Source organism: Labrus mixtus, chromosome 12, assembly GCF_963584025.1.
Source record: "Labrus mixtus chromosome 12, fLabMix1.1, whole genome shotgun sequence".
In the NCBI taxonomy this organism is placed as follows: Eukaryota; Metazoa; Chordata; class Actinopteri; order Labriformes; family Labridae; genus Labrus; species Labrus mixtus.
Genome location: NC_083623.1, coordinates 11,915,159 through 11,941,485, shown reverse-complemented (window position 1 = coordinate 11,941,485; position 26,327 = coordinate 11,915,159). Strand labels below are relative to the sequence as shown.

Below are 26,327 nucleotides of genomic sequence, written 5' to 3'. Positions count from 1 at the left end.
CAAACCTTTGATTGAAGTCATGCTTATTAATTTCTGATTTACTGAATTTCCCGCCGGGATTAATGAAGTATTTCTGATTCTGATTAAAAGCAATTTATTTAACCAATTAACAGCTAAAACAGCGGCACTAAATTAAAGCCATAAAAGCAACATAAATAAATAATCTAAATAAATCAATAAGAGATAAGGATTGTGTAACTTTTAAACCCTGAGTATTGATTGGGGTAAACACGCTCTGATGCACACAAGCCCACACTTGATGTTTGGTGACATTAACAGCAAAATCCCACAATCCCTTCAGCTTCTCAAACTGCAAGAAATCCAATCAATGCTGCCTCCCTCTTCACCCCTCTCTCTCTCTGTCTTCCTCTCCTTCAAAGCTCCCTCTCGCCCTCGGCGCTCGTAAAGGCTAACATGTTGGAAACGTCTCTGGAGCGCAGACGGCGTCTGGAGGCTCGTCTTAGAATAGCTAAGGTCAGGGGTTTGGTCAGCCTTCAGCAGTGTGAATTTAATGTGTGCTATCCAGCTGACTGGGCTTATTATTCTGCAGCCTGGTTGAGACGCTGATGGAGAGACATGTTGACACATCAGGACACCGGGGAATTAAATGTCAGGAAACAGAAGTTCCAATTAGGTGAAGGCGGAGTGGGGATGTTTGGGAGGATGCAGGTAGTTGTGTGTGTCATTATGTCTGCATTTTTATGTCTTCAGAATGACTCATGGGAACGATTAAACACAAGGGGGGTTCGCTATCTTAATGCTAAACTCTTTGGAGTTTGATCAGGGAGACATTAGCATATTGTATGTTAGCATGTGGATTTGACAGATACTTGTTACTATTCAGGACAAGAAGATATCTTCAATACCTAAAGTGAACTGTGAATACATTCCTGAATAAGTTTAAGGTCATCTACAATAACAAAATGCTGCTTCAGTGTAAATATATTATGACTCATGGTCAAACAAAACAGTTTATGATATTATTCTGTTTAAGTGCTTGAGATCCTTTTATTATTAAATTCAAGACTAAAATTCTAAAGGAGTATTTCTAAAATTTGGTATTGATACTTCCACCATGCAAAATAAAAAATAAATCATATTGTACATTAAAAAAGTATTTATGTTGTCTAACAACAGTACAGCTCTTAAACTGAGGGACAAGGTCTCAGAATGGGCCAAAACCAACGTTTTCTTCTGAGAAAATGTCAATCTTCATCCATTAGAAATTGTTCACTTTGACATTTAAGATTAAATTCTTAACGAATATTCATTAACTGTGGGTTTACTACCTTAACTATCTCGCATACTGTAAACTTAAACAGCTACCATCCAGAAATGGAGGGAAATATGCTGAAGGTTAGGAACAAAAACAACTTTTTCGTAGTCAAAATGTTAATTCCTCATCCATTAAAAATCTGCCGAGTCACATCAGCCACAATCCTCCTGCCATAATCCTCCGGCCATATTTGTTGTGAGTTATTACAGTGCTTCCAGCTCAACGGCTTCCAGAGAGCCAATACCTGCTGCTGTGTTTGCTCAGTCTGATTTGTCGGGATGGCTGTTTGTTTGGCTGGAGGGTTATGCATTTCTCACTTGGCACAAACAGTCCGAACCTCAGCGAGCAATTAGAGCTGGGCATAAACCAGTGTGGAGGCTATTGATAGAGGGACTGGAGAGGAATGATGGACACAGGGATTGCATTGTAATGATGCGATTAGGATCTAATCTGAGCTTTGACAAGCAGTTTGTGTTATTCAAAGACACAAAAGGATCAAAGAAAGTGTAAGCTAGTTAACATACATAATGCTGCTGTTTGGGTGCTGTGTTGTGTTCTCAGGGGTCAATTGGACAACAAGCACATATTTTTGTTGATGATTTATTGAAAAGGCTTTGAGAGAATCCTTCTATTTATTGAAATCTATCTGTATCTTTTGAAGTTACTTTGATTTTTACACGTTGCACTGTAACAGCCCTGCCAGCTGGCGTGTGTGAGGGAGTGTGTGAACTGTGATTACTGTCCTGCTGCTTCCCAATAACAAGTCTAATGGACTACAGTAAAAGATACAGAAAAAAAAATCAACTTTAATCACAGTTGCCCGTGTATTATTGCTCAAAACAGACTTAATGACTGGATGTTTTTGCTGTATTTATTGTTAATTATATTGAGGGAAAACATCTAGTTGTCTCATTTAACCCTAAAAGCTTTCACACCAACTTCTTTTTTTATAACTGACAACTGCTTTTAGCCTACCATTATATCACATGATTCTGATTAAACCACTTCAGGCCTGAAGCCCTTTTCCATTAGTTGACAACTTCCCACATCCATGTTGTTTTCTGTCTGTTGAGCACCAAAACGACATCATTTTTCTGCAAATTGCCTCTTCACAGTGACAGCTTGAATCCCTTTCAAACAAGTTCGCTTTCCAGTTGACGTGGATAGTCGAAATAACAAGAAACAACCCAGAATCCCTTTCTCAGAGGGAAGACTGTGGAGATCTCTATTGTAGAAGTCTTTTTTATATGAATCCCAGTCTCCTCTCCGCTATAACCTGCGGCTTCTTGGGATAAAAAGCGGCCAACAAACTGGTCAAAGTATTTTCTCACCTGGTGCAGAAGCTGTCGGAGGCGATGGAGCTGAGACTCCAGCTGTTTGTTGTGTTCCTCTAGGATGTGCATGCGGGCCTCCAGCCGGCCCTTGTGTTGTCGTAGCAGCTTAGCCTCAGCGAGAAGATCGGCCTCGTCGGGATGGCCCTCTGACTCCCAGGGGCCTCCAGCAGGGGCCCCTCGCTGGCCGTGCTGCTCCTTTAGCTGCTCATACTCCCTCTGCAGGGTCCTGGGAAGAATGGTAACCAACACATTTATTTTAAGGTAAATGCTTAAAAAACTTTCTGAATGAGATAAAGTTAATGACTTGAGGTTGCAACCAGCAACGATCAAAACACCAGACAGAGAGCTTTGAATTAGCAGAGTGATGTTTAACCCTCCAGTGTAGTCACAGATTCTGGTAAAATCTCTGCCCTGGAGCATTGAAGCCGGCCTAAAACCTTACTAAAACTAGGTTGTTGTTGTTTTCACTAATTTGGCATCCGTTACATTATATTGCATTTATTTAACTGCAGGTTACATCCAAAGAAACACGTCTGTGTAATTGGACCCTAATACTATCTCCTTCTTTTTCTGGCTTTTTCTGCCTTTATTTAGAGACTTGACAGTGGATAGAGTCAGAAATCTTGGACAGAAAGAGGGGGGAATGCCATACATTCAAAACCAGGGCCGCGAGCCTGGAGGACTCTAGCCTCTTCTTCTTCAACTTTTCATGTTTAATATCACTAAAATACTCTCAAACAGAGCATTTAAAGCTCTTTTCTGAACCCAACAGTTTGCTGCCGCTCAGAAATAGCATACTTATATTTACTTCTGTTTTCTGCTTTCTCAGTGAAATCCTCTTTAAAGTGGATAGACAAACATAAGGACCCCCTGCCGGATCGCTTACCTCACCTGCTCTCTCTCAGCCATGCTTTACTTTAGCTGGCATTCCTGAGCATGGCAGTTAAAGCCGTTTCTTCAGCACTCCTGGAGAGTGTGTGTGTGTGTTTGTGTGAGTAATCAGTGTTAAATCACTCGAGCTGAGTGACTGGTAGTGCCTTCTCCATTTACTAATCAAACAGTGGAAGAACTTGGCGTGTGAGACAGACAGGGGTGCGGGAAGTGTGTGTGTGTTTATACATTGTGCACTAGAGTGTGATATGAACTCAAATGACACTAAGAAGTTGCAAGTAAACTAAAGACCAACAAAAGAGAAAGTTGATTTTAAAACATTTTTCATGAAAACATTTCCAGCAAACTGACCTTACAATACTCTTAGTAATAATTACTTCTAGTTGGTCTTCAAGAAATGTTTGCTCAATTGTCAATCTTAAAAAGACTGTCCGAACAAAAGCTATATTTTTCTCTATATCTCTTTTTCCACCTTAAAGCTTTTTTAAATGGACATTTTCAATGCCTTACCTTTGCTCCTCCTCCAGACGACCTATGATCCGCTCAAGCTCGCCTCGTTCCTCCCTCTCCACGGCCTGGAGGATCTGAGCAGGACTCTGAGGCTGACTGCAGGGGGAGCCCTCCCCGCCCAGCGTCTGACAGTACTGCAGGATCAGAGCATGCTCATCGTCCCTGAAGGAGAGAGAGTGCAGAGTCATGTGATGAGTGAGGGGACCCAAAATCTGCTTGTCCCTGAGTCCGCTCAGTTTATATTATTTTCAGTAAGGAAAGTGCAAAGAGTAAATTTAGTTGTGCTTTAGGTTTGGCCATGGCTATCTTGCCTTGTAGCTATACTTAATCGTGCTTTCGCATTAGCTGTATATTCTTCTCTGTACGACAATTTAATTCATTGTTTTCAGTAAATGTATACATTTATAACATCATTATTTAAATATTTTAAAATACAAAACAATTCAGTCTTATCTGCATTATGCAGTTAAACTGTGTGTGGTCATTAAATTATGGCTTGAAGAGCCCAAAGGAATTTCACATGAACACAACAATACATGAACTTCAGCCTTCTAGATACAATACACAATATATTACACAATATAACGAAGCTGCCTTTCATTTTCTACTCATGAACCAATGTGAGATGATTTAAATTATAATGAAATGGTTACAAATGTGAGGAAAAAAATTCAGCTTACTGGAAAAACAAATAAAAACAGCAGCTTCCATTCAGCTAGTTTAAACAAGGATAGCAGTAGCTGCCTTGATATATAAGATCTTCAGCTATAGTAGGTCTGCTACACTGTAAGATCCACAGTCCCAGGTGGAACAGATATGTGTCAGGCTCTATCATCTGATAACTGTGACAAGCGAAGGCTGTGAGGGAAGGATGGAGGGAGCAGAGAGGAGAGGAAGCCTGGGATACAGACGGAAAGATGTGGACGGACTATATGCTAATGGTGGTATCACTATGTGTCTGTATACTGTACATGTCCGTCTCCATATGTCCTTTATAAGTGATCTGAGAGGGGATGGCAGGTCTCGCCTAAGCCCGGCTTTCACCTTTCTTCTGGAACGCATCCTGAGCCTTGAAGACACAAACCTGACAACCACACGAACAAAATCAAAGCCGTCATACTGATATTTAAATCAGCTTTCCAGAGCTGCCATTCCAGGGCAAGTCTGACAAGAGTTGGATGAGAAAGTTTGGTGAAGTGGCGGCACCATGTGTGCGGGTGTCAATCCATTTCAGACTCTTTTCAGGCCAATGGCCAATTGTTTTCAATGGATTCATGCTGTCTTAATACCCAGCAGTGCTGACCCTGCCATTCTCTTCTAATATCCTGCAGTTATACAGCACATAAAAATAAATACCTCTGGACTAAAGTTTTATTATAGAGATAGAGTCTGCTACTGCCTTTATCAATGTTGATAATAGATTTAAATAGATGTTTCATTTTATTACAGCTTGGGTCTTGTTTTTGATGTTGTGGCAAGTGATTCTATCAGTAATGAAAACATTATACTCACTACAGTAGACATTAAGATCTGAGAGCATGGTTATTAGAAAACTAAAGTCTAACAGAAACAAGGCTGCAGTCCACTAGAGGGGTTGGAAGCAGTGAAACAGAAAATGGCTAATCCATCATTGCACTGGAAACTGTACACCTACAGCTATGGTTACGACACTGGGTTTTGTTGAACCATAAAGCAAATTTGTAAACTTTTATGGGCATTTAAAACAGCTTGGGTAATTGTTTCATAGCAAAGGCCAAACATGAAAATTTGAAATCATAACTCGCTTATGTTTCCTGAGCGGGGCTTTTTACTTGTCGTATTGTCAAATAACCTTTTCAAGTTACAGAACACTGCATTGACCTCTATGAATGAAAATAGTGCCATGCTTTAAGCCACACCTCCAACAGTGCTATCCTGGCAGGTACTCCTGGCACCTTTTTAAATACACAGTGACTTGCCATTAACTCGGTTCGCACTCTCTTATCAGGGCCAGACCATAACTGAGCGCATAATCCTCGGCTATAATGAGTGAGTTAATCAAATAGGCTCTGGAGAGCAAGCTGGCAAACGGAAAATGTCTCAGGCACCCTTGAATTTCACTGTAGGAGACATCAATGCGTTTTCAGAAAGTATCCTGAATGCTATTATCACCACATGCATAATAAGAGAGGTTACTATTAGGAAGCTTTGTCTTTCTCAAAGATGACATGAATTATACCATTTCATGACCAAGACTGGGGCGAGAGGAGAGCTAATAAAAGCCATGCAGAATAAGGCTTTCACCTCTTTTCACATTAAAGGATATGTCAAGCCAGCAGCCTCCCATATACGCTCCAAAGGGGGTTTATCATCAACCAGCCTGAGCTCCTTGTGTGATTTGAAGCACAAATTTAAAGTGTCTTTTCTTTAACAATAAGCTTTGCCGCAAGTTTAAACTTTTCATATAAAATGCAAAAAAGAAAGGCATTAATGATAAAAAACTATTAAACTTTCTTAGTGGGAACTTCAAATGTTCTGAATCTGAACCTTTCTGCACTCCCAATTAAAGAAAACATTTGAATGCTGCGTTATCTCACATAACCAGTAGCTCTCTCTTTAATAAAGTTCCTTCCTAACATTGTGAAAGCACTGTTTCGTACTCCCTTTATACATCGAAATAACTATTTAATTCTTTCTGAAAAGTCAAATACACACAAACACACACACATTAAATTTGAGAGACTAGTTGCTAAGTTGACGATATAACAGAAAAATAATTTTACACTGCAACTGTTACAACAAGCAGAAATATAACAACACAACACATATACGAACACAGTCACAAAAAACACCCGTTTCTCTATGGAATAAGGGTATGCTCTGCAAAGGAACACAGGGATGATGAAGAAAGCCTTAGTTCCTTTGGTGACACATGACAATTGGTGGCAGTATGGTCTTCTGGGGTTTAAGACATAGGTCCTGCTCAAACTCAGTGACCAATTAGGCAGCACCCTGGCTACAGAAAGCTGCAGCAGGTCTTTATGACTGGCAGGGCTTGCCCTGAGGACACCAAGAAGGGGGGTCATTTGGTGTGGAAATGTGGACTACAGAGGGCAGAACTGGCTTACAAAGCTGCTCAGGAAAACTGGGAGAAGGAGGAAGTTCAGTGAAAAGGACTAGAGGCTGAAGCTTTGTGGTGCCGGCTGATGAGGAAGGAACATAAAAGAAGTAGATGACAGAAAGTATCGGAATGAAATGTATAATGATGTTGAATGGCAGGGCTATTAGCAGCATTGCATTGTAAATTTGAGTGCCATGCTTGGTGAGGGCAAGCGAGGACATGGCTGAGAGGACTTTTACATTATTCATAACTTAAAAACAATAGCCTACAGGCCTAATGCCTATAGCCAATATATTACACAGCAGGCAGGATCTCTCTATCTTAATAGGGTCTAGCTAAATCAGCTGCCTTGCTTAACTTAATCAACACATAATAAAAAAGTATATGAAACAAGAGACGGTAATTTTCATCAACTCAAATCAGACACACCACTTGCTTTTCTATTATATCTCAGACAAATATATGATGTTGGATTTCATTGAAACATTCATTGGCATCATGCTTGCTTAGCATAACTTTCTAAGTAGTTGGTGCCCCCAAAAACATGTGGTGTTCCCCAGGGATCAATCCTTGGCCCCTTTTGTTCTCTGCATTCGTGCTTTCAGACAGAGTGTAGAGGAAACGAGTGATAATGAAGAGAGAATACAAATAAAGAGAACAAAGGAAGTCAGAGTTGTAAAATAAAAAGAATGAAGAGGATGAAAGATAGGCAGTGGCTGCAAGTCTTTCATCCCCCCCCCTCAGGTAAGAGGTTTAAGAATTGCTTTTGTTATCTACTTTTGGGGACTAACCACATATGAGTCCAGTGATTTAATTTTCTAGAGGTCGACTCTTTGGGAAGCTGGGCTCCAAAATACAAGTATTTCAATGTTTACTTCAGCGTTCATTCTGAAGGTTGCCTGGGCCCAAAGGTAAAACTTGATGAGACTACCACTAAAAATTATGAAAGGAGGAGATGAGAGAAAAGGGAGTACAAGGTAAGATGAAAGGAGGTTTATAAAGAAAAAAAATAGATAAATTAAAGGCAGAGAGACAGGAATAAAGGGCAAGTATCAAAAGAAAACGGGACATCACTTGGGGAAAGGCTGCAAAACGAGAGATAACCAAACAAAAATTCACGTCCTGAGGCGTTGGCAACAATGTAGTGCTTTGGCTGAAGGTCAAGGAAAACAGGCAACAGACTTTCTAATTAAGGTCTCAGTTTAAGATAAAAGCAATGCAGGACATAAATACACACGCACTGTAAGCACAGGCACCCACACACTTTATCTCCAGGGCTCACACAGACACACATACTTATTATTGATATCACTGCATACTGTAGCTGGCAGTGAGAACAAATCAGTGTTTGCAGGTTTTGAACGATCAGAAAGAACAAGCCAAAAACCAAACATGCATGTAATTGGCAAACGCAGTCATCCATGTTACACTATGCATGTTTTTCTAAGCTCAAACACTGCCAGGAAGGCATCTTCTTCTATTCTGTCAAGCACAAGGATCATTGCTAAGAGTGTGTACGTGTCCCCCCACAAACAGCCGGATGGGGTGCTGCGATAGACAAAGAGGCTTGGGTGAAAATCAGCTGTAGGCGGAAGAGAATGGATCTTAGAAAAAGAGTCGAAAGACATTCAACCACTTCAAACCAAAGGCATTAAAAAGGAAGAGGCAGAAGTGTTGATTCTTAGCTAAGACGTGAGAACAAACAATGTACAGCTTTTTCTTTACGAACACATTTAGCTGAGTGGGCTGTTTTATTTTAGTGGTATCTATCAGGTAAGTACTGGTATTTCTTAAGGATTCCAATGCTACCTCAAAAGTGGGGCTTTCAGGGAAAAACTGGTGCTTTAAAACACGGCTATTGGCTGATTCTGGCCTCTCAATTTTTGACTGACATTTTATTGTTACTGCTTAACATTTAGGTCAGTGTTATTTCATTCATGACAAAGGAAAAAGGATGATAACTTACACCACTGATGTACATAACTCAATTCTAATCATTTTTGGGACGTTAAGCTTGCTATCATAAAGGTTTTTTTTCATAAGCAACAGCAATTTATCGCAAAAATCTCCACTTTATTTTATAGAGCTGAGTTGCAAGGCATGTAAAATAAGTATTTTTCCTCCAAATATTACCTTATCTTTCTTCCTTTTGAATAAAACTTTTCAGACTGAAGATGTCCCCTTTGAGAGCCTTGTTATTAATTTCATGTGCAATAATAGCCACATTTGGCTTTGCATTACAAAATAATGTAGGAGAAAAATAAGAGAAAATAATACAGGAGATGAAAAGCTCCTGTATTATTTTGTGCTCCATGCTTAGAAGTACAAAGCCATCGCTGTCAAGGATGTGTGCTGCACTAGTTCTTCTTCTATTTATGACTGTCATTGAAACTTTCTTTTTCTTCGGGGATGTTGCACTTTTATCTTCACAGTTACATTGAAGCAGTTGTTTTTGTTGTCGCTTTGCAGGAAAGCTGAATGCAAATCTTAAAGCAATTACACTGATGTAAAAGTGAGCGAAAGCAAAAGAACTGTGATTGTGTTCTAAATGTGCCCTGGTGGGTGTTTTCTCCCCTTTGCTGGCAAACCCATTAGCCTTCATCAGACCATCATCTTCCTCACCTCATTAGTGCCCTACGCAGTTGTGTGCGAGAGCCTCTGTGTTGTTTCGGCGCTGGCAGGGATAATGGCTTCCTCTCTTAAATAAGCCACAGTACAAAGCCGAATACAGCAGAGAGGAGTGGGAATAATGTGTTTGACCTGCATTACGACAGCTCTGAGAGGAAAATAAATCCACCTTCTCCAGTTGGCCAACATGTTTTTGTCTTTCTTTTCTTGTCTTACTATTGATCAGTTGAAAAGCAAAGTGAGCTTTTGGGAGTCTTCAATCGAAGACCTTCAGTTTCTAAAACACGGGAAGTTCAAGCGGAGGTGAAGTGAGGGAGCGCTGGTCCACATGCTTCATGCCAATCAGCAGGGGAGGCAGAAGCTCAGTGAAGAGGTGGAGTTTGATGCCTCACTTTATCTTCAATCACGATCCTCAGAGGTTTTGGCCATCCTCCAGTGTGCCTTTTCACTGTTGTGCTGTAATTTGTTTCCCCCTACATTTCTGTGCCATATGAATTATACTGTATATGCTCTCTCCTGATGCACACTTTCAGAAAATATTATTATTTTTTATATATTGTTCTATATTGCACAGTATTGTTTTTGTAATTCATATGTTCAAAGGATTAGGAATTAGCAGCTTTAGCAGCTTTTAAAATGACTCAACCACAGAGCTAATGCTTTGATCTTACTCATGCTTAAAATCGAGGCTTGATGTTGATATGTTTTACTGACAAGTATCTTGTTTTTAGGTAAAAATATCAAGTATAGCAAGATATGGCAAGAGAAATTGACGTAAAGACATTTTTAGATACATTTGTACTTAAAACAACAACCTCTAGATTTAAAATCTTGAAAAAAAGTACATTGACTTGGTAAGATCTGCAATTCCTGCTGTGCTACACTTCCTGAAACACATTTGGGAAAGATGATTTTTATCCTTGTGCTATTTAACTTTTTTTTTTCCTGACTGAAAAGTACAGACCTTAGACCTCGCTGTGTTTTTTTTCTGTGTTTTTTGAAGATTTGTTTTGACTTTTTTATTCCTTTATTATAGAGACAGGACAGTGGATAGAGTCAGCAATGGGGGATAGAGAGAATGGGCAATGACATGCAGGAAAGGAGCCACAGGTCAGATTTGCACCCTGTTTGCTTGCTTCAAGGACTACAGCCTCTACAAATGGCGCGTGTGCACTAACGACTAGGCCACTGGCGCCCCAAACCTCTTCTCCTCCTATTAGTGACATCCTTATGTAGAATATCAAAGTAATTTCATACCCAAAGAGAAGTGTGGGAGTGAGAAAGAGAATAAAATGTGTCAAGTATGAACCAGTGTGGGTGTGTGGGTGTGTGTGTGTGTGTGTGTGTGTGTGTGTGTGTGTGTGTGTGTGTGTGTGTGTGTGTGTGTGTGTGTGTGTGTTTCTGGTTGAACACACGTTGGTGTGTTTATAAACTCAAAGGCTTTTTGAACCTCAAGAGTTCATTCCCCTGATTAGGATCTCAGAAGGGAAAAGGGACAAAAAGCCCTTCAACTGGAATGTCCGGCAGAGGACAAAGATCTGCCTGCACACAAACCCACACATCCTATCAGAAATGTCAACAGTCCCTCTTCTCATCAGCTTTCCCCTTGATTTTTGTGTGGTTTCTACTTTTTCAAGTTTGCCTCGCTCTCATCTCCTCCGATCAAAGATAGCTGGTTGTTATCAGAGATCCAGAATCCAATCACTCTCACTTCTCATTGTTGGCACTCTAATCCATTACATTTCCTCTGAAGTCCCATCCTTTTCACTGTATTCAACCTTATCCCATTGTCTCTTTCCTCTCACTCCATCCTTCTCCCACTATCTCAAATCCATTCTCATCTCTCACACACTCTCCCTGGATCTCTCTCTAGGATTGTGGAAAGACACCTTATTATTTCTTTAGCTGGTGTTGATAAACAGAAGGCAGGGAAGACACATTTCTGGGCTGACCTAAAAAAGTAAACACTGGAGAGGAAGATTTCTCAGAGCCATAAAAAAGAAGAAAACCAACAAACATGAACAGAAGGTTGAATTGGACTTTAGGAGCAGATTTGAGTTGTTGGAGGTTGAAACAAATCAGAGTATTTGAATTAATATTGTAAGGAGCAACTGAAGTGATAGAATCATTAATGTAACAGACAGACACACAACCTTTAATTTACATTTTTGACTTTTTGGTTATTCTGTGCATGTGATGGAGTGATGGACTTGAAGTTTTGGAACACTTTAACTTAAAATTGAATGAGCTGTTTTCTCTCTTTGTCTTTCTTTTGTCCTGAACCTACAGTACATTGAAAATCGGTGACAATAGATGAACTTTGAATGTGGTTTTGTATTCAATATCAGACCTCAATTGTGTTTCTTCTGCCCTGAGATTTTGGCACCCAATTTTATGACCCTAATAAATGCTGGCCTTCAGTTGTGCTACAATAGCTTGTTGATATTGTAGAAAAATGACATTGATATATCTCCTTTTATTTTAAACATACTCTAAATACATTAACAATGTCAACAGATGACTGCAGTTATTTAAGATAACACTTATTTTTGGCTCTTTGGATTATATTTTTAAGGAGTTCTTTAAGTCTATCCTCTTCTGAAAAAAAAACAACCCCCCCTCCATCTTTATCACACTTGGTTCAGCCCTCTGTCAACTACTCTGACATTGCATGGAAAAGTTCAAAGAGAAAAGTTGGAGAAACCTTTGGTAGAAAAACAACATTCATCCTAATAAAATCATCCCAGAGAAACAAAGATATTTCATTTTTCAAATGAAACTTATGAACACTTACGCACTAAATAATATTGATGGTGACAATGATGATGATGATGGTCACGATCAAAGTTTTGATGCTGATTAGAACTCTCAAGAACAGCTGTCGATGTTGTGCTCTGCCTGTCAGCCTGTGTGTGTCTGATCAGACTTAAAGCTGATCGTTTGCACTTACTGACACTGTTTCCTCCTCTCAAGATCTGATTGTTTTCTTCCTCCCTGATGAACGTTGCTTTGGATAAAAGTGTCTGCTAATAAATTGTAGAATTGTAGAAGCTCCCTGAATTGTACTTCCAAATGTTAAATGCAACTAAAAAGTTGTCGTCTGATATGTTTGAAGTTGTCCTTTGCTGTCATTGCATGTCCTTCAATGTGATTACAGCCTTAATATTAATGTGAAGTCATGCGGTAAGAAATCTACAAAGGCTTAAAAATAAAAATAAAAAAAGATAAGAAATGACAGAGGGAGACTTACATGCTTCCTGTGGCTGAGCTGCTGTCTGTGGGCAGAGAGCCGTTGGAGCGTTCCATCTGGGCCAACCTGAAATAAAAAAGAAATACATCATCAGCGACTGACAATTCAATTAAATCTGAGGTTTTAAAAGACTGTCATCAAAATGCAGAACACCAACTTCATCAAATGAGGATCTCATCACCACAGTAGCACACTAATTACATTTCAAATAATGAAGTGAAGTCTCCAGGATGGTTAAATGAAAAATGACCCCCAAATAAAACCTTGTGCATGCACAGACTGCGGCACGGTCTAATGTATGAGATTTTATGTGTATACACATTTGTCTGTGGGGTAAAATGTTTAAATGTTTCTGGTCCTGGATTCAACCAAAGCAGTCGAGCTAATGAGGCAGCTTCCTCAGATCAAAGCTTGCATTTACTGAACTCTGTAACAGAGACTACAGAGCCAGCCTGCAGATTAAGAACATGATCCACACACTTAACTTCAGGATGATATTGAACCATGGCAGAATAATTATGGAGGGGAGATATATAAGGTAATCATTCCAGTGGTGAAAACTCATAATTGAGTGCCTTTAATTCCCACATGCAAATCTATACGCTGCACATTTATCTGGAATTTCAGCATCTATATTTTAGATCACATTTTTCTTCACAAGGCCAATGTCTGTGTGGCTGCTGATAAAACAATGCAGCTGGGAAACAGGGAGAGAAGGTTAATGGCGTGTGACCAATGGAAGGCTACAGGCTAGATATAGCAGAGCTGAATCAGAAGCCCCTTTATGATAAAAGCTTTGTGTGGAAGGACAGTCTGGGGCTGGTTTGACACAAGTAACCTTTTAGAGAAGATGTGAGATTCATTCAAGAGGCAAAATGAGACTTTTTGTGGGATATAAATATTCAGACACATCTAGGACTGAAGCATGACATGTTTTCAATCTCACAGCAGCACAGCATTAGTTTGTTGATGTTTGTAATGATTTACTGGAGATCTCATGCAGTGTACAGCTGTGTGCTGATGTACGCAGCAGGATTGCTGCGAGTGGGTGTTCAAAAGCAGCTTGAAGGCGAGAAGCTGCTGAGCTAATGTTGCCAGCTACATAGACATGGATGGCTGCTTGTTTTCTGAGATCACTCCTGGAGCACACTTTCACATTCTTCTGACATTTATTGTAAGCGAACACCACCGGAGAAACAGCACATACACACTGTTCAACTATATATTTTATGAATGTTGTTGTTTACATTTTGCCTGATGCCATACAATAAAAAAGTGAGCAATATGCTACTAAAGCATCATGACACTTATTATGCCACAACAGCACATTTCAGCTTTACCCTCTGTTAACTGAAAATATCCAGATATGTTATTCTTGTTACGTTAATTAAAAAGTTGAAGCTGACATTTACGGCTTCATATTTAAAGATACATTAAACTCTTTGTTCAACATTTGTTTCTTTAGAGTCATGGCTGTGACAGAAACACACATATTATTGGCTGCGCTTATCATCTGTACTGGTGCTGTTGGAGGGGAAACTGCAGAATAACACTTTTGCCATCATTGCACCCTGAAGCAGGTTAAGATTACAAATAGAGGCTAAATTCTTATTTTTTTCTCATGTTGTTGGACACATGCTTTCTCATTCTTTCTGTCTTATAAATGTCAAGCTCTAACATGCTAGATCACAGTGCCAAAATAACCAATACATTACTGTGTTTTATTGTATTTATTTTTTGTTTATGTTTGGCTCAGTGTCAGATTTAGAGCTTTAAAAAAGCAAAAGAGCAGGGCGTCTTCTGCAGTAGAACACTTTTCCTTTTCAAGAAGCACAGCAGCATTAAACAACGACATGCAACATTATTTGAATTTATGTTAGCCTGAATTTATGTTTAGCAAGCTGACTGTGTAGTGTAATAGGCACTTCATCAGTTCAATTATTCTTTAAATGTTTCCTTAAAACCTTGAACTTAGTGTGTGTATTTTATGTTTTTTTTAATTGACTTTGGTTTATTAAAAAAATCAAAATATAAAAAAAAGTCCAGGTTTATGCTGATAGTCTCATCTGCTTCTATAGTAAGAGGCATCAATTTTAATTTCAGTCTGTAACATTGAATAGATTCATCAAAAGATTATCGTTGCATTGCAATATATTTTTAATAGCAGGCTAAAGGCTGATATGGCTCTTATAAGATTTTTGAGAGTTATAAAAAAAGCAGGAAATTATTTTTTTCAAGTAATTAGCTAACGTAATAAAAAACACTGCAAAGATCTTTAAAGGGTATTTCTTTTTCTAAATTTGCCCATTTAAACGCAGTTAGAAATGTGTTATATGTGCCCTATGTGGCACCTGAGATGATGATAGTGATATAATAACGATCAGAGGATGCAATGCGTACCTGCTGGCATACTGCTCTATCCTGGAGTGGGTGTCATCATGAGAGAGCTGAGGTGACTGAGACAGCCTGAAAATGAATGAGGTAATGAAGACGAATGAGATTCAGCATGCCCACACAGTCTCATTAACACACCAGGGATTCACACAAACATGCACACACACTCGTACACACACACACTAATGGCCCCCTTCACAACATCACCTAAAAAAAGAAAAAAATCTGAGGATCCTAGAGAAAGAAATAGAAGAGTGGGATGATCTACAGAGCAGGTGGATGGTTTTTGACAGCCGCTGTAGGGGTGAGCAACTGAATGCTAGTCGGATGCGTTAGAGAAGAAGAAAATGAGGGTGAGGAGGAGGAGACAGTGGGTATGTTTTTTCGGTTGCATGTTCAGCCAGCGGATTAGGCAGGCAGGCGGCATGCAGTGCAGTCATGGCTTATTGGGATCGAGGACTTAAGGGTGGAGGTGAGTGAGGAGGAAAGAGGAGTGAAGGAGGTGTCGTTAGAGGGCATTCCGGTCTGGTGACGAGGCTGGTGTGGTTGCTGGTGTCGAAGATACTCACTCATACTGCTCCGGACACATGCTGATGAGGGTGACAGGGCTGTAAGAGAACCGGAAGGAGAGAGGGAGGGCGGGGAGGGAGGGGAGGTACCACAAAACATTTCAGGGTCAAAACCACTCAGTGGCTCGGAGAGAAAAAACACAGCAGGTGGAGGAAGATGTGGAGGGGAGAGACTGTAAGACATCAGACGGAAGGAATGTAAACAGTCAGCGAAATGCACAACACATGCGGTTGTGATTATCCTCAGTGACATTATTTAAAATCTGCGTCAAAGCAGATTTGTGACGCAGTAAATGTGCATCTTGTTGGTCCGTGTTTGAAGGGTCAGGATGAGTAAGTGGACCTGGCAGCACTCTGTAATATAACGAGGTAGTGTGTATGTGTGTGTGTGTGTGTGTGTGTGTGTGTGTGTGTGTGAAAGCTTCACAGGAAATGGGTTGATCATGTCAGTTGACATTGCTGCTGTCACACACACTTTATTTAATTGGTTTTTACAAATCCCCCTGCATACACAATGATATGGCCCAAATTCGCTCCTTTTCTCATCTATTCCATGAGGATTTATGGAAATAGCTCGCTAGCAAACACACAAAAATACACTTTTTTTTATAGTCAATCTGCTATTGAGAACATCATGAGATTTATTTGTGTACAGGAAGGAAGTCATAATTCTTCCAAACTAACAATATTAGGTTACTATGAGTTTTTGACTTTCCTATAGTATTGTATAGCTTAAAAAAAAACTTTTCAGCCACCTAGCTAACGGTCATAATGATAGCGATATTAATGTTTATGCTAATATTTTGGACTTTTGTCTGACCATGTTTTTCAAATACGTTATTTTGGCTTGAAATAAGGGCTGATGCACTCCAGATTTTGACCGTTCATTGTTTTTTTTAAAAGGCCGAAACAATCACCAATGAAGATTTTTCACATACACTGGAATTGTACATCTTGGAAGAAAGCAGTATGACAATATAAAAGCATTTAAGCTTCCAAAAGTGATCATGACGTCAGAGCAAAATACCAACCAGAACGCCAATATCATCAATAGTCGTGTCTTAATGTTATTTGAGAAAATGTCTGGCTCTTATCCTGTTGTTATTGCAGCTTTTCTCAGATATTCGGAAAATAAATTGCTTTTTTCTGAACAAACGATAAACAGACATAAATAAATGTGTTTGTTTTTCACAGAGAAGTCTGGATTGATATTGTTGGATTTTTGACCACTTTTCTCCCCGTGCTGCAGTTTCCACATTTAAGGGAATTTCACAGGGTGACATGCCGTTTAGTGGGTGTATTTCTCACAGCACAGTCGCAGTGCTGGAGCTGCAAGGAGAATGTAAAATTTAGTGTGGAATAAAGATGAGAAAAGACCAGGGTCAACAGGGAGAATGAGGTAACTAGTTAGAGATGATGGCTTGGGATTTTTACCCGTCCTTTTCAATTTTTTGCATTCAATATGCTCATTTTGTTCTTCGGAAGAAAGTGAGTAATCATCCGAGCAAATAATGGACAGCCTGTAGATAATAGTTGGTATTCCATTCACCTGAATTTGTCAGACCCGCATTCAGTGACACGACTTTAACCTTCAACTTTCACTTTAACCTTCAGACTGTTGCACATCAAAATAAGCAGTTTATAGGGAAGAGAGTAACACAAGGGGAGAAAGGTGAATTAAAGCATAAAAAAAATGAGTGAGGGAAAGGAGGAGACAGAGGGAGGGGAATAATCATGACAGCAGAGACCTTGGGTTTCTGACAAATGTGGCTGCTGTAAAGACTGTGTTTGGTCGAAGGCTTGTTGAGAGCAATAACAGGGTCCAGAGCACTGTTCACATTACACTTCCACTGCTAGTGAGACAGAAGTCTGAGCTGGCTGAGCTGCTGTATATTAACATTAATCAGATAGCATGCTAGAAATACTAGAAAGCATTATTCTTTTAAATGAAATAGATACTGCATCCAATACTTGATCTTAATAAGCTGAAACAGAGTGAGTCAAAGTCTTTCAGAGAACACATTCAGTGCACCATGAGTTAAAAAATCCTGGTTACAAATAAAATAAACCCACTAGTAACCCGTAAACATGAGCAAAAGGGTACTTCTTTTTTCTAAAAAAGCTGCCTACTTGAGGCTACTTAAGAAAACTTGGAAACACTGACTGAGAAACATTGGAAAGCACTAGCCCTAAGAGGTGATGCCTTTCACCTTCTACTCTTGTATTTGTAAAAGCCCCGCAGCATGTGTTTCACTGCCTTTTCAGAGTTTGTTTGTTTCTCTGCTAAATGCCCTAAATGTTTTTTTTAAAAATCCACTTAGTCCGTCATGCTGCTGTAGTCACTCTGTCACATCCAGCACTGCTCCTCTCTGCTGTCCCTGTCCTCTCTTTACTCTGTCAGCGATAAAAGACCATTTGCCCGCGCTGACACCTCAACCTGTCTGTCAGAAACACAGCTAAGAGGGACGCAAAGAGAAGCATTTGAGTGTAGGAGTGTCTATTACAGATACTGTACAGATGAGTGGGATAATCCGGTTTATATCTTTTGCATGAAGTACAAACGTAATAGAGTCTTCTTATGAGGCATTTGTATGTGCAAATGTAAATAATGTAAAGAAGAGAATCCAATATGTTCTTTGGTAATTTAAGTTAGTAATTTAGAGGCAATTTAACAACTTTGTTTGGGTGGATTTTGGAGCAAACTTACATGAAAAATATGATGTTATGAATTATTTTACTATTTTCCAGTTCAGTATACATTTCCAATTGTTTTGTTGAGCTCGCAAATGACAGATAGTCACACTGGGAATTGTCTCTCTTTTTTTTTTTACTTTTTCTTTCCCTTCTGTTACAATAATAAAACTATTTTAGAGATGAAGAAGAAGAAAAAAAGGGAAAAAATAATAATAATTTGGCCTCTAATTTTCAAACTCACTTACAAACGCATCAACCTCTCCGCGAGGTCGAACATCAGGTTACGTGTGGTGAGTGGGAAACCTCTAGAAAGGTTCTTTTGCATTATCAAATATAGCCGTGACGAATCAAAAATCCTATCTGCCGTGAAATGAGGCAAAGATCTAAGTGGGAGGTGAGAGTAGGTGGTGTTTTGCTCTCTCAAGGTGGAGAGAAACAGAGTGTGGGAGGAATTAAAAAAAGGGAAATGATGATCCCCGAGTGTAAAGAAAAGAGTGAAAGACAGTGAGTGAGTGCATTAGCGAGGGCAATTATACAGCAGACAATCTCATTTTCTCTTCTGCTGCTACACTCCAACTTTTAAAAGTTTGATTTGTTAAGACCACCAACAGAGGCTGACTATAAAGTTTGAGGAATGTTTCCAGGTAATATCTGTTACATTTTTAAAAATGTATCATTGTTTTAAAACCAATTTTATTTTGAAATACACCCATTTATCAGATTTACAAATACACAAGGTATTCAAGTTGAGAAAATTAAGGAAACAGATCATATTTCCATTGAAATAAACATGGCAGCATATGCTTTGATGTTTACCTCATCTGCATAATTCCTCTTTTCAAGCAGCGACCTCGACCATGTTCTCGTTCCAACAAAAATCTATTTCAATTTAGGTCACAGTGTTCATTTTAGCGGAAATGTAGATGGCAAGAACCACAAAACTGTGACAACTTCTGAAATGAATGCAACATGCTTAGCATTTCTTAACATAAATTCTACATGAGGCCGGATCTTATAGACAGTCTGAAAGCCTGTGGCAACATGTGGATCCTCCACAGCTTACAGTAGAAATTGCAATAAAATAAGATGGAAAATGATGACCATGAAATGCTCCTAAGTATCTGGAGTCCAATTCCCTACTTCCATATTTCCAAATATGTCTTGCAATTTCTCTACAATTCCTCTACTTTTTTAAGGCATTTATCAGGCAGACATCTCCGAGGGAGTTATTTTTCAGCAAGGAGGGGAGGCAAGGATGAAGTGCGGTGGGAGGTGAGGAGGAGGACGGGCAAAAATGGGAGAGATGAAAGAGAGAGTGCAATCCATCTGAGAGGTGACTGTGTGCGACTGCATGTTGGGGGGGGGGGGGGGGGGAGAACCATCGCAAAGGAACAGGTGAGTCATTGTGAGTGCACACATGAACAGTTTTGGGTACAGTCAAGGCGCCAAATTACATTTGACAAAATAAGGGCATGATGAGGAGACGGTATGAAAACAGATAAATGGATGACATGTAGAGCATAGCACAAACACACTTAAACAAAGAGGGCCAGTCTTGGAGCACGTTGGACAAACAGTCTGATATCTGTAAGATCCACATTTCAGAAAAAACACGCTCCAGAAGGTGGGGGGAAAAAGGAGCCTGTCTGGGGGGTCTGCATAATGTGGACCTAGCTAAACGACTCTCCAGGGGGATTTACAGCTGGCGGGAGCAGGGACATAAATCAGGCGTAGTCACTGAGTCTGGTTCCGCAGACAGAAGATCTAAAGTGCAGTAAATAAACACATTAGCTGAGAGGGGAAATTAACACTCTGCCCAAACTGTAACCTGAGTTTGTGTGTGAGTATTAGCATCAGGTTGTAGACTTTTCTTAGTCTGTGACCTCAGGGCATTCATGACACGATGACAAATTTGACAGTTTGATACGTTCGAGGAGCATTTTATCAATTTTTAAATGTCAAAAACAGTCATATGGAGCACGACTGCGCCAGTAAGAGGTGATGTGAAAATTTCTTTTGTGGCTTTTGAGAAGCTTTGTCATGTCTAAGAAAGAGTCACTGAGTAACCCACTGGGAGCAAACTTTGAGAGAAGTAGCTTTACGGAGGAGGGAAGTTTTTAGTTAGTTCTTTAGTGAGTCTCAAGGTTTTTGGAGTTTCTTAATGTTTTTGTAGTTCAATTGTAAATCTATTGTGGCCATCAAATACACTGCAACGGCCCAATCAACTTAGAAATTAAGAAAGACGAGCCTCGAATAAAGCTCATTAACAAAAACAAAAAGTTTGGAGCGCTAGCAGAAAGTTTGCTCTTGTCGCAGACTGATACATCATTTGACATCACAGCTTAAGCAATAAGCTTTTTTGGAGTCACAGTGGAATCAATAATTAATGTTACAAGTTCTAATCCTGTCTCTGGTTGTTCATTATTCTGTTAGCTCTTGTTACATGCCAAAAATATGTCTCGATTATTACTTCTCTCAAGCAGCTAAATGTGAATCAAACGGCCAATTATATAACAACAGACTTTTCCATTGATTTAATATTTGCAACGGCTAGCTGAGCAATAGCACTTTGTTTGGATGTCAGATAGCAAGAATATTTCCAAAAGACTGTTATGAATATGCTGCGATGTATAATTTCCCTACAAAGCCATGCCTGCTTTCAAGGGATTCAATCACATTTGAAGGACTTGATCAACATCCCTCTAATAGCTCAACCCTAAACAGACCTAACTGTGTTCAGAGAGAGTTATTGATCTGTTCCTTAAAGACACACAAGTGTTACTTACGTTTCCAAGTTGTCACCCTCCAGAACTGTCTGGACTGGCAGGTAACCGAGACGAGGATGTTTGGCAAAGTACTTCTTCGACCGGAATTTGTTCTTCAGCACTTTGGTGAAATCTCGCATGTCCTCCCCTGATGTTGTCTACAAAAGTGAGAAAGACAAAGACCAAGAGAGATTTCAAAAGGCTTCTTTTACTGAGTTTTCTTTTTACAGTGTGTCTTTGTGCATTTTGGCTGTCTCTGGTGCCACACATATATAAGCAGAATATGCATTGGAGGGGAAGAGAATGCGTTTTGTTAATTAGATACTTAGCAAAGGTGTTTCTCCTGCAGAAGCCGTTTCTGCCTCGCAAGCACAACAACAAATTACTTCAGCAGTGTGACTGGAGAGGGAGAAAATCCCTTTGCAAACGATTCAGACGACAACAACACACACACACATTTACACACACAAACACACACATATACATCTCTCACAGTTGACATATACGGCTAAATGAATAGTCTCTAATGAATTCACATGGCTTATAGACTAATCCACACAGAAGATGCTAGCTTATGCAGAGCAACAGCAATTACTAAACATTTGTAATAACACTGGAGAAGAAGCTGTGCAAGTGTATGAACATGTGTGTGTGTGTGTGTGTGTGTGTGTGTGTGTGTGTGTGTGTGTGTGTGTGTGTGTGTGTGTGTGTGTGTGTGTGTGTTTAAAGACAGCTCTTTACTTATTTCTCTTTAAATGTAATTATTTGCCTTTATATGAAAGTAACAATGTAGAGATGTTTAGATGATTGGAATAAGGAAAGTCAGGGTTAGGAAATGCAACAGATGTCTCCTGCTTGTATCAGAGTCGCTCACGTTATAGTTATATATTGTGCCTCATAACCACGGCGCCTGCAGATTGTCCCCTGATGTATTGTGACGCTGAAAAGATACTGAACAACAACATCTCCACTTGGTGCAAACACTGAAATCGCAGTAATCAATACAGCACAGCACCAAATCTTGCGTGTTCAATATCACAGAAGAAGCCCATTGGAACTATGAAAATGCTGCTCCTATAAAAAAAACGAAAACCCAATAAAAGAAAGCAATATTGTAGCGATAAAATAAACAGTACAACACAGATGAGAGAAAGAATCTTATAAACGGCTGCACAGAGTCTCACAAAAACAACTCTCAGTCTCTAACTCTCTTCAAATTCTGTTTTTTTTTTTGTGTCGCAGCATTATTCAATACGGACTTTCGATTTTCAGAGGCATAAAACTGAAACACAATTTGGTTTTCCACACAGGGAGAAGAGTACATTTGAATTATGATACCTATTTCTTTTAAGAGAAAAAAAACTTGACTTTCCCTTTCAGCTCTGAATTGTGAGATTTAAAGGAAGAATGTGCAACGTTTTAACCCATAATTACAGCAGACATCAAGTCTATCCTGTGTAAATGTCTCTCTGGGTCATGACTGTCTAAATGAGTGAAAACTCGAGTCCCACCAGCGACAAAAAGTCGCACATTCTTCTTTTAAAATGATCGGTTGATTTAGATGAGTTTTGATTTGATGCCCTCTGGTAGATGTTGAAGATGAAGGTCTTTGAGACTTATTACTGGTTGGAATGAATAGATCTGTGTGATTTTCTACCAGTCCAATAGAGCTCGGTTTAGTTGGATTTGCAGTGATTAGAAATGTAAAAATTCACATAATAGAACATTTGTGAAGGGATTGAATTCAAAGCTTTTTGTGTTTCTCTTGCTTCTTCTCTACATGCATTCCAGTATTGATTGTATTTACTTCTCTGGATGCTTCAGGTCACTGTTTGTGCCAAACATGAGCTTTTGCATCGGTCTATTGTGTTTGGCACTGCAGTCTTTAATCATTCGCTTGTATTGGGCTCCATTTGGCTCCTGTTCCCTCTATCTTCACACATCCTGAAATTGTGTAAGTTGAAAAGCCTGCAGACATGCTGCTGCCACAGCCATTCTTCAAAGACGTGATGGTGATAAGTTGGGACTGCTTTCTGGCAGAAACTGAGCTCAACATTAAAGCTGATAAGTTCAAATATTTGCTGAGTCAGTGCATTAGATCTTTTTCCTCTCCGTTTCTCACATTAAATAACAGCTGCTTCCCTGCTGCTGCTATGAACTTTCTTTCAACTAAATCCTTCCTGCATTTCTGATTGTTTAGAAATGTTTAGTGTCTACAATATTGTCTAATAATGTTATTGTGGCCACTGATATACACATGTAAAAAATAATCACATCATTGAAGTAGCTACAGAAGTTTTGCAAACAGTTCAGGAAAATGTAAAGTTATATAGAATAACATTGTCTGTAATGAAGGGCGGCTTTTCTTTTTAATGGCTTTTCACTTTATGGAGTTGTGTACAAGTCAGAATTAAAAGATTCTGTTTAATTCACACTGATGTAAAAATCTGACGCTGCAAAATATGGAAAAAGTCGAGAGGAAACGTTTAAGGCTGTTTATTGAGGATCAGTAAAACTTTGAGAGTGATTAAGGCCCCCCTTTAGCCGAGTAATAATCTTTTAGCAACATTTTAAGTGTTGGTTGCAGCGGCAAAGCTGAATTTAAGATAATGTTTCTCAAAGTTGTTGCAGGCAGCTGCCGGGCATCTTAACTCAGGGAGGAACGATCACTGATCCCAACAGCTCCTCCTCCAGAGTCAATATCTATCCCATTTGTGAAATTGAAAAAGCAAATTAAAAAACAGAAATGAGAAACGTCTCCACTTGAGTCACTCAGAGTTTGACGTTTAGCAGTATTGAAACTAGTGGGCCCACAAGTGTGCCATCCTAATTGAGAAAGGAAGCAATGTTCAATTTCGCCGCGCTCCCCCTTTTCTAATATTCTGCTCTCCGCACGGTAGTAAAGTGAAATATTGCTTTCTGGCAGAAAAGATAAAAAGAGACCTCAGAGAGCCATGAGTATTTTACCATTTGTTCAAGTAAATTAAAATGAAGTCAGAGGTCTGACGAGGGCTTTGGAACAAGGGGAAGAAATCAGCTGAGCAGAATGTAAGATGTTCGGTCATAGGGAAGGAGAAATGTCAACCTATCTTAATAAAAGTGAGAAAAAAAAAAAGACTCACCACCCAAGAGTGGACTTCATCCAAACCTCCCGCAAAGTTAAATATTAAACATTGGGGTTCTGATTTGTTGAATAGTGAGTATAAACTCGTGTAGGGGTTGGGTGTGTGTCATTTTTGATTTGATAGGCAGGTTGAGGTCTTTCACAATCACTTACGCAAACTCACAACATGCATACGAGACATCTCAAGATCCACATTGAAAGGCCTCCATGTGTCTGCACTCCTCTTAAGTTTGGTCTGTTTTTCAAATTGAGGTCAATCTTCATGCCACAGCGAATAATGAAAGAACCTGTTCCACTATGCACAATGGAAAGTCCAAAAAGAAATGTTTTTTTCTTTTTTGGAAGAACAACTCGACTCAAACTTATTGATCTCTGTGCCACATCCTCAACCTTTACAAAGAATTGGGATGCAGACTGTGAGCCAGGTTTTATAATGGTGTTCAAGAAATGCAAGTGTGGGATGTATGTGCTGTTTCAAGTACTGGTAATACAAAGATGACGGATGGTTGAGCCGAAAAGGAAACCAGGTGGAAACTAAATGGATGATTTTGGTTGGTTGTGCGACTCTCTGAAAAGGGATCGCTGGGTTAATGCTTCTGACTTTGTATTAAAGTTTACTCTACCATGCTGTTACTATACAGGTATTTAAACTATTTAAAAAGTGAGTGTCTGACAGTTATGTATAAGTTGTATAAGTTAAAGTTTATCAGAAGCCACTACATCATTTAGCTAAGTATAACATTTAGAGGAAGGATTATGAAGCCTGTGAAGTCAGAGGTAATAGTTATAACTTTTGTTGGAAAGGCGACATGGCCAACAGTAGAAATACAGCATTCAAGTAAAAAAAAACAAAAAACAAATCCACTAGGAATGTGTTTGTGCACTGATTTGACAGCCGGAAAGTTCCACACCTCACTCTTGCAGCACACTCCCTGTCCGTGATGCCTTTCTGTCAAAACGTCCAAACATAAACTCACTACTGCTTTTCAATAGAAGTCAATCTTTGCAGCTGGATCCCAAAATCTTGTGAAAGCCTTTCAATGGGTGAAAAGTGTAGCTCTCCTTATTCTTTATTCTTCTTATCTTAATTTGCAAGCCATAAAAATGACAAAATATAATGGAAAAATCTGTATTAATGAACTGCTCTAATAACCAAAGTCTGTGGGTTTAAATGCAGGTGAATTCATTAAGAGGATCAGAGTTGGGCGCGCATGGAGAATAGAGGCATAAGATGATTTGTGGGAGTGTGAGTGTGAGTTAGTTCCTCACCGGTGTGCAGTACTCCACCATGGGGTAGTTGAGCTTGTGGCCTTTGGCGGTGCGCCCGGAAAAGAAGCAGCTCTGACATACATCGTAGTTGAAATGCTTCAGACTGCGATACCTACAGAGAGAAAGAGGGAGAGAGAGAGAGAGAGAGATAGACGGTGAGAGAGATAGTGAAGAGAGTGAAGAGAAAGAGAGAGAGGGATGGGAAAATTGTGATAAGCGAGGAAGTGGAGTGTGTAGACTATGTCACTTTCATGTCTTTAGGCTGAGTATGTGTGTGAGCCCTACATCATGACTCATCTCCAGGCTACACTTGGGCCTCCTGGAGAGCTGTCAATTTCCACTGTCACTTTGTCTCACACTCCTCCACACCCACACACACACACACAAAATACACACGTTCAAAAACAGTCTCAATATGCTGACAGTGTGACATAAAGTTGGATTTCCACCAAAACACAACAACGTGACGACAACAGTCGAGGATGTTGTCCTCGGCGGCAGCAGCTGTAGCCAGGAGGCCATT

At 39.6% G+C, this 26,327-nt stretch overlaps 1 protein-coding gene across 8 annotated transcripts in view; it reads right to left on the bottom strand.

Annotated features, from left to right (window-relative positions):
• utrn (utrophin) overlaps positions 1-26,327 on the bottom strand; it is a 178,830-nt gene that overhangs the window by 5,973 nt on the left and 146,530 nt on the right. For 7 of the 8 annotated variants that reach the window (XM_061052006.1, XM_061052007.1, XM_061052012.1 and 4 more), the window contains 7 exons: positions 25,805-25,916; positions 21,433-21,569; positions 15,953-15,991; positions 15,390-15,455; positions 12,990-13,055; positions 4,012-4,173; positions 2,608-2,836 (listed from right to left, as the gene is read on the bottom strand). In XM_061052006.1, the coding sequence (XP_060907989.1) occupies positions 2,608-2,836; positions 4,012-4,173; positions 12,990-13,055; positions 15,390-15,455; positions 15,953-15,991; positions 21,433-21,569; positions 25,805-25,916 (811 nt within the window). The remainder of the gene's footprint in view (positions 1-2,607; positions 2,837-4,011; positions 4,174-12,989; positions 13,056-15,389; positions 15,456-15,952; positions 15,992-21,432; positions 21,570-25,804; positions 25,917-26,327) is intronic. The other variant, XM_061052009.1, reaches the window with a different exon arrangement.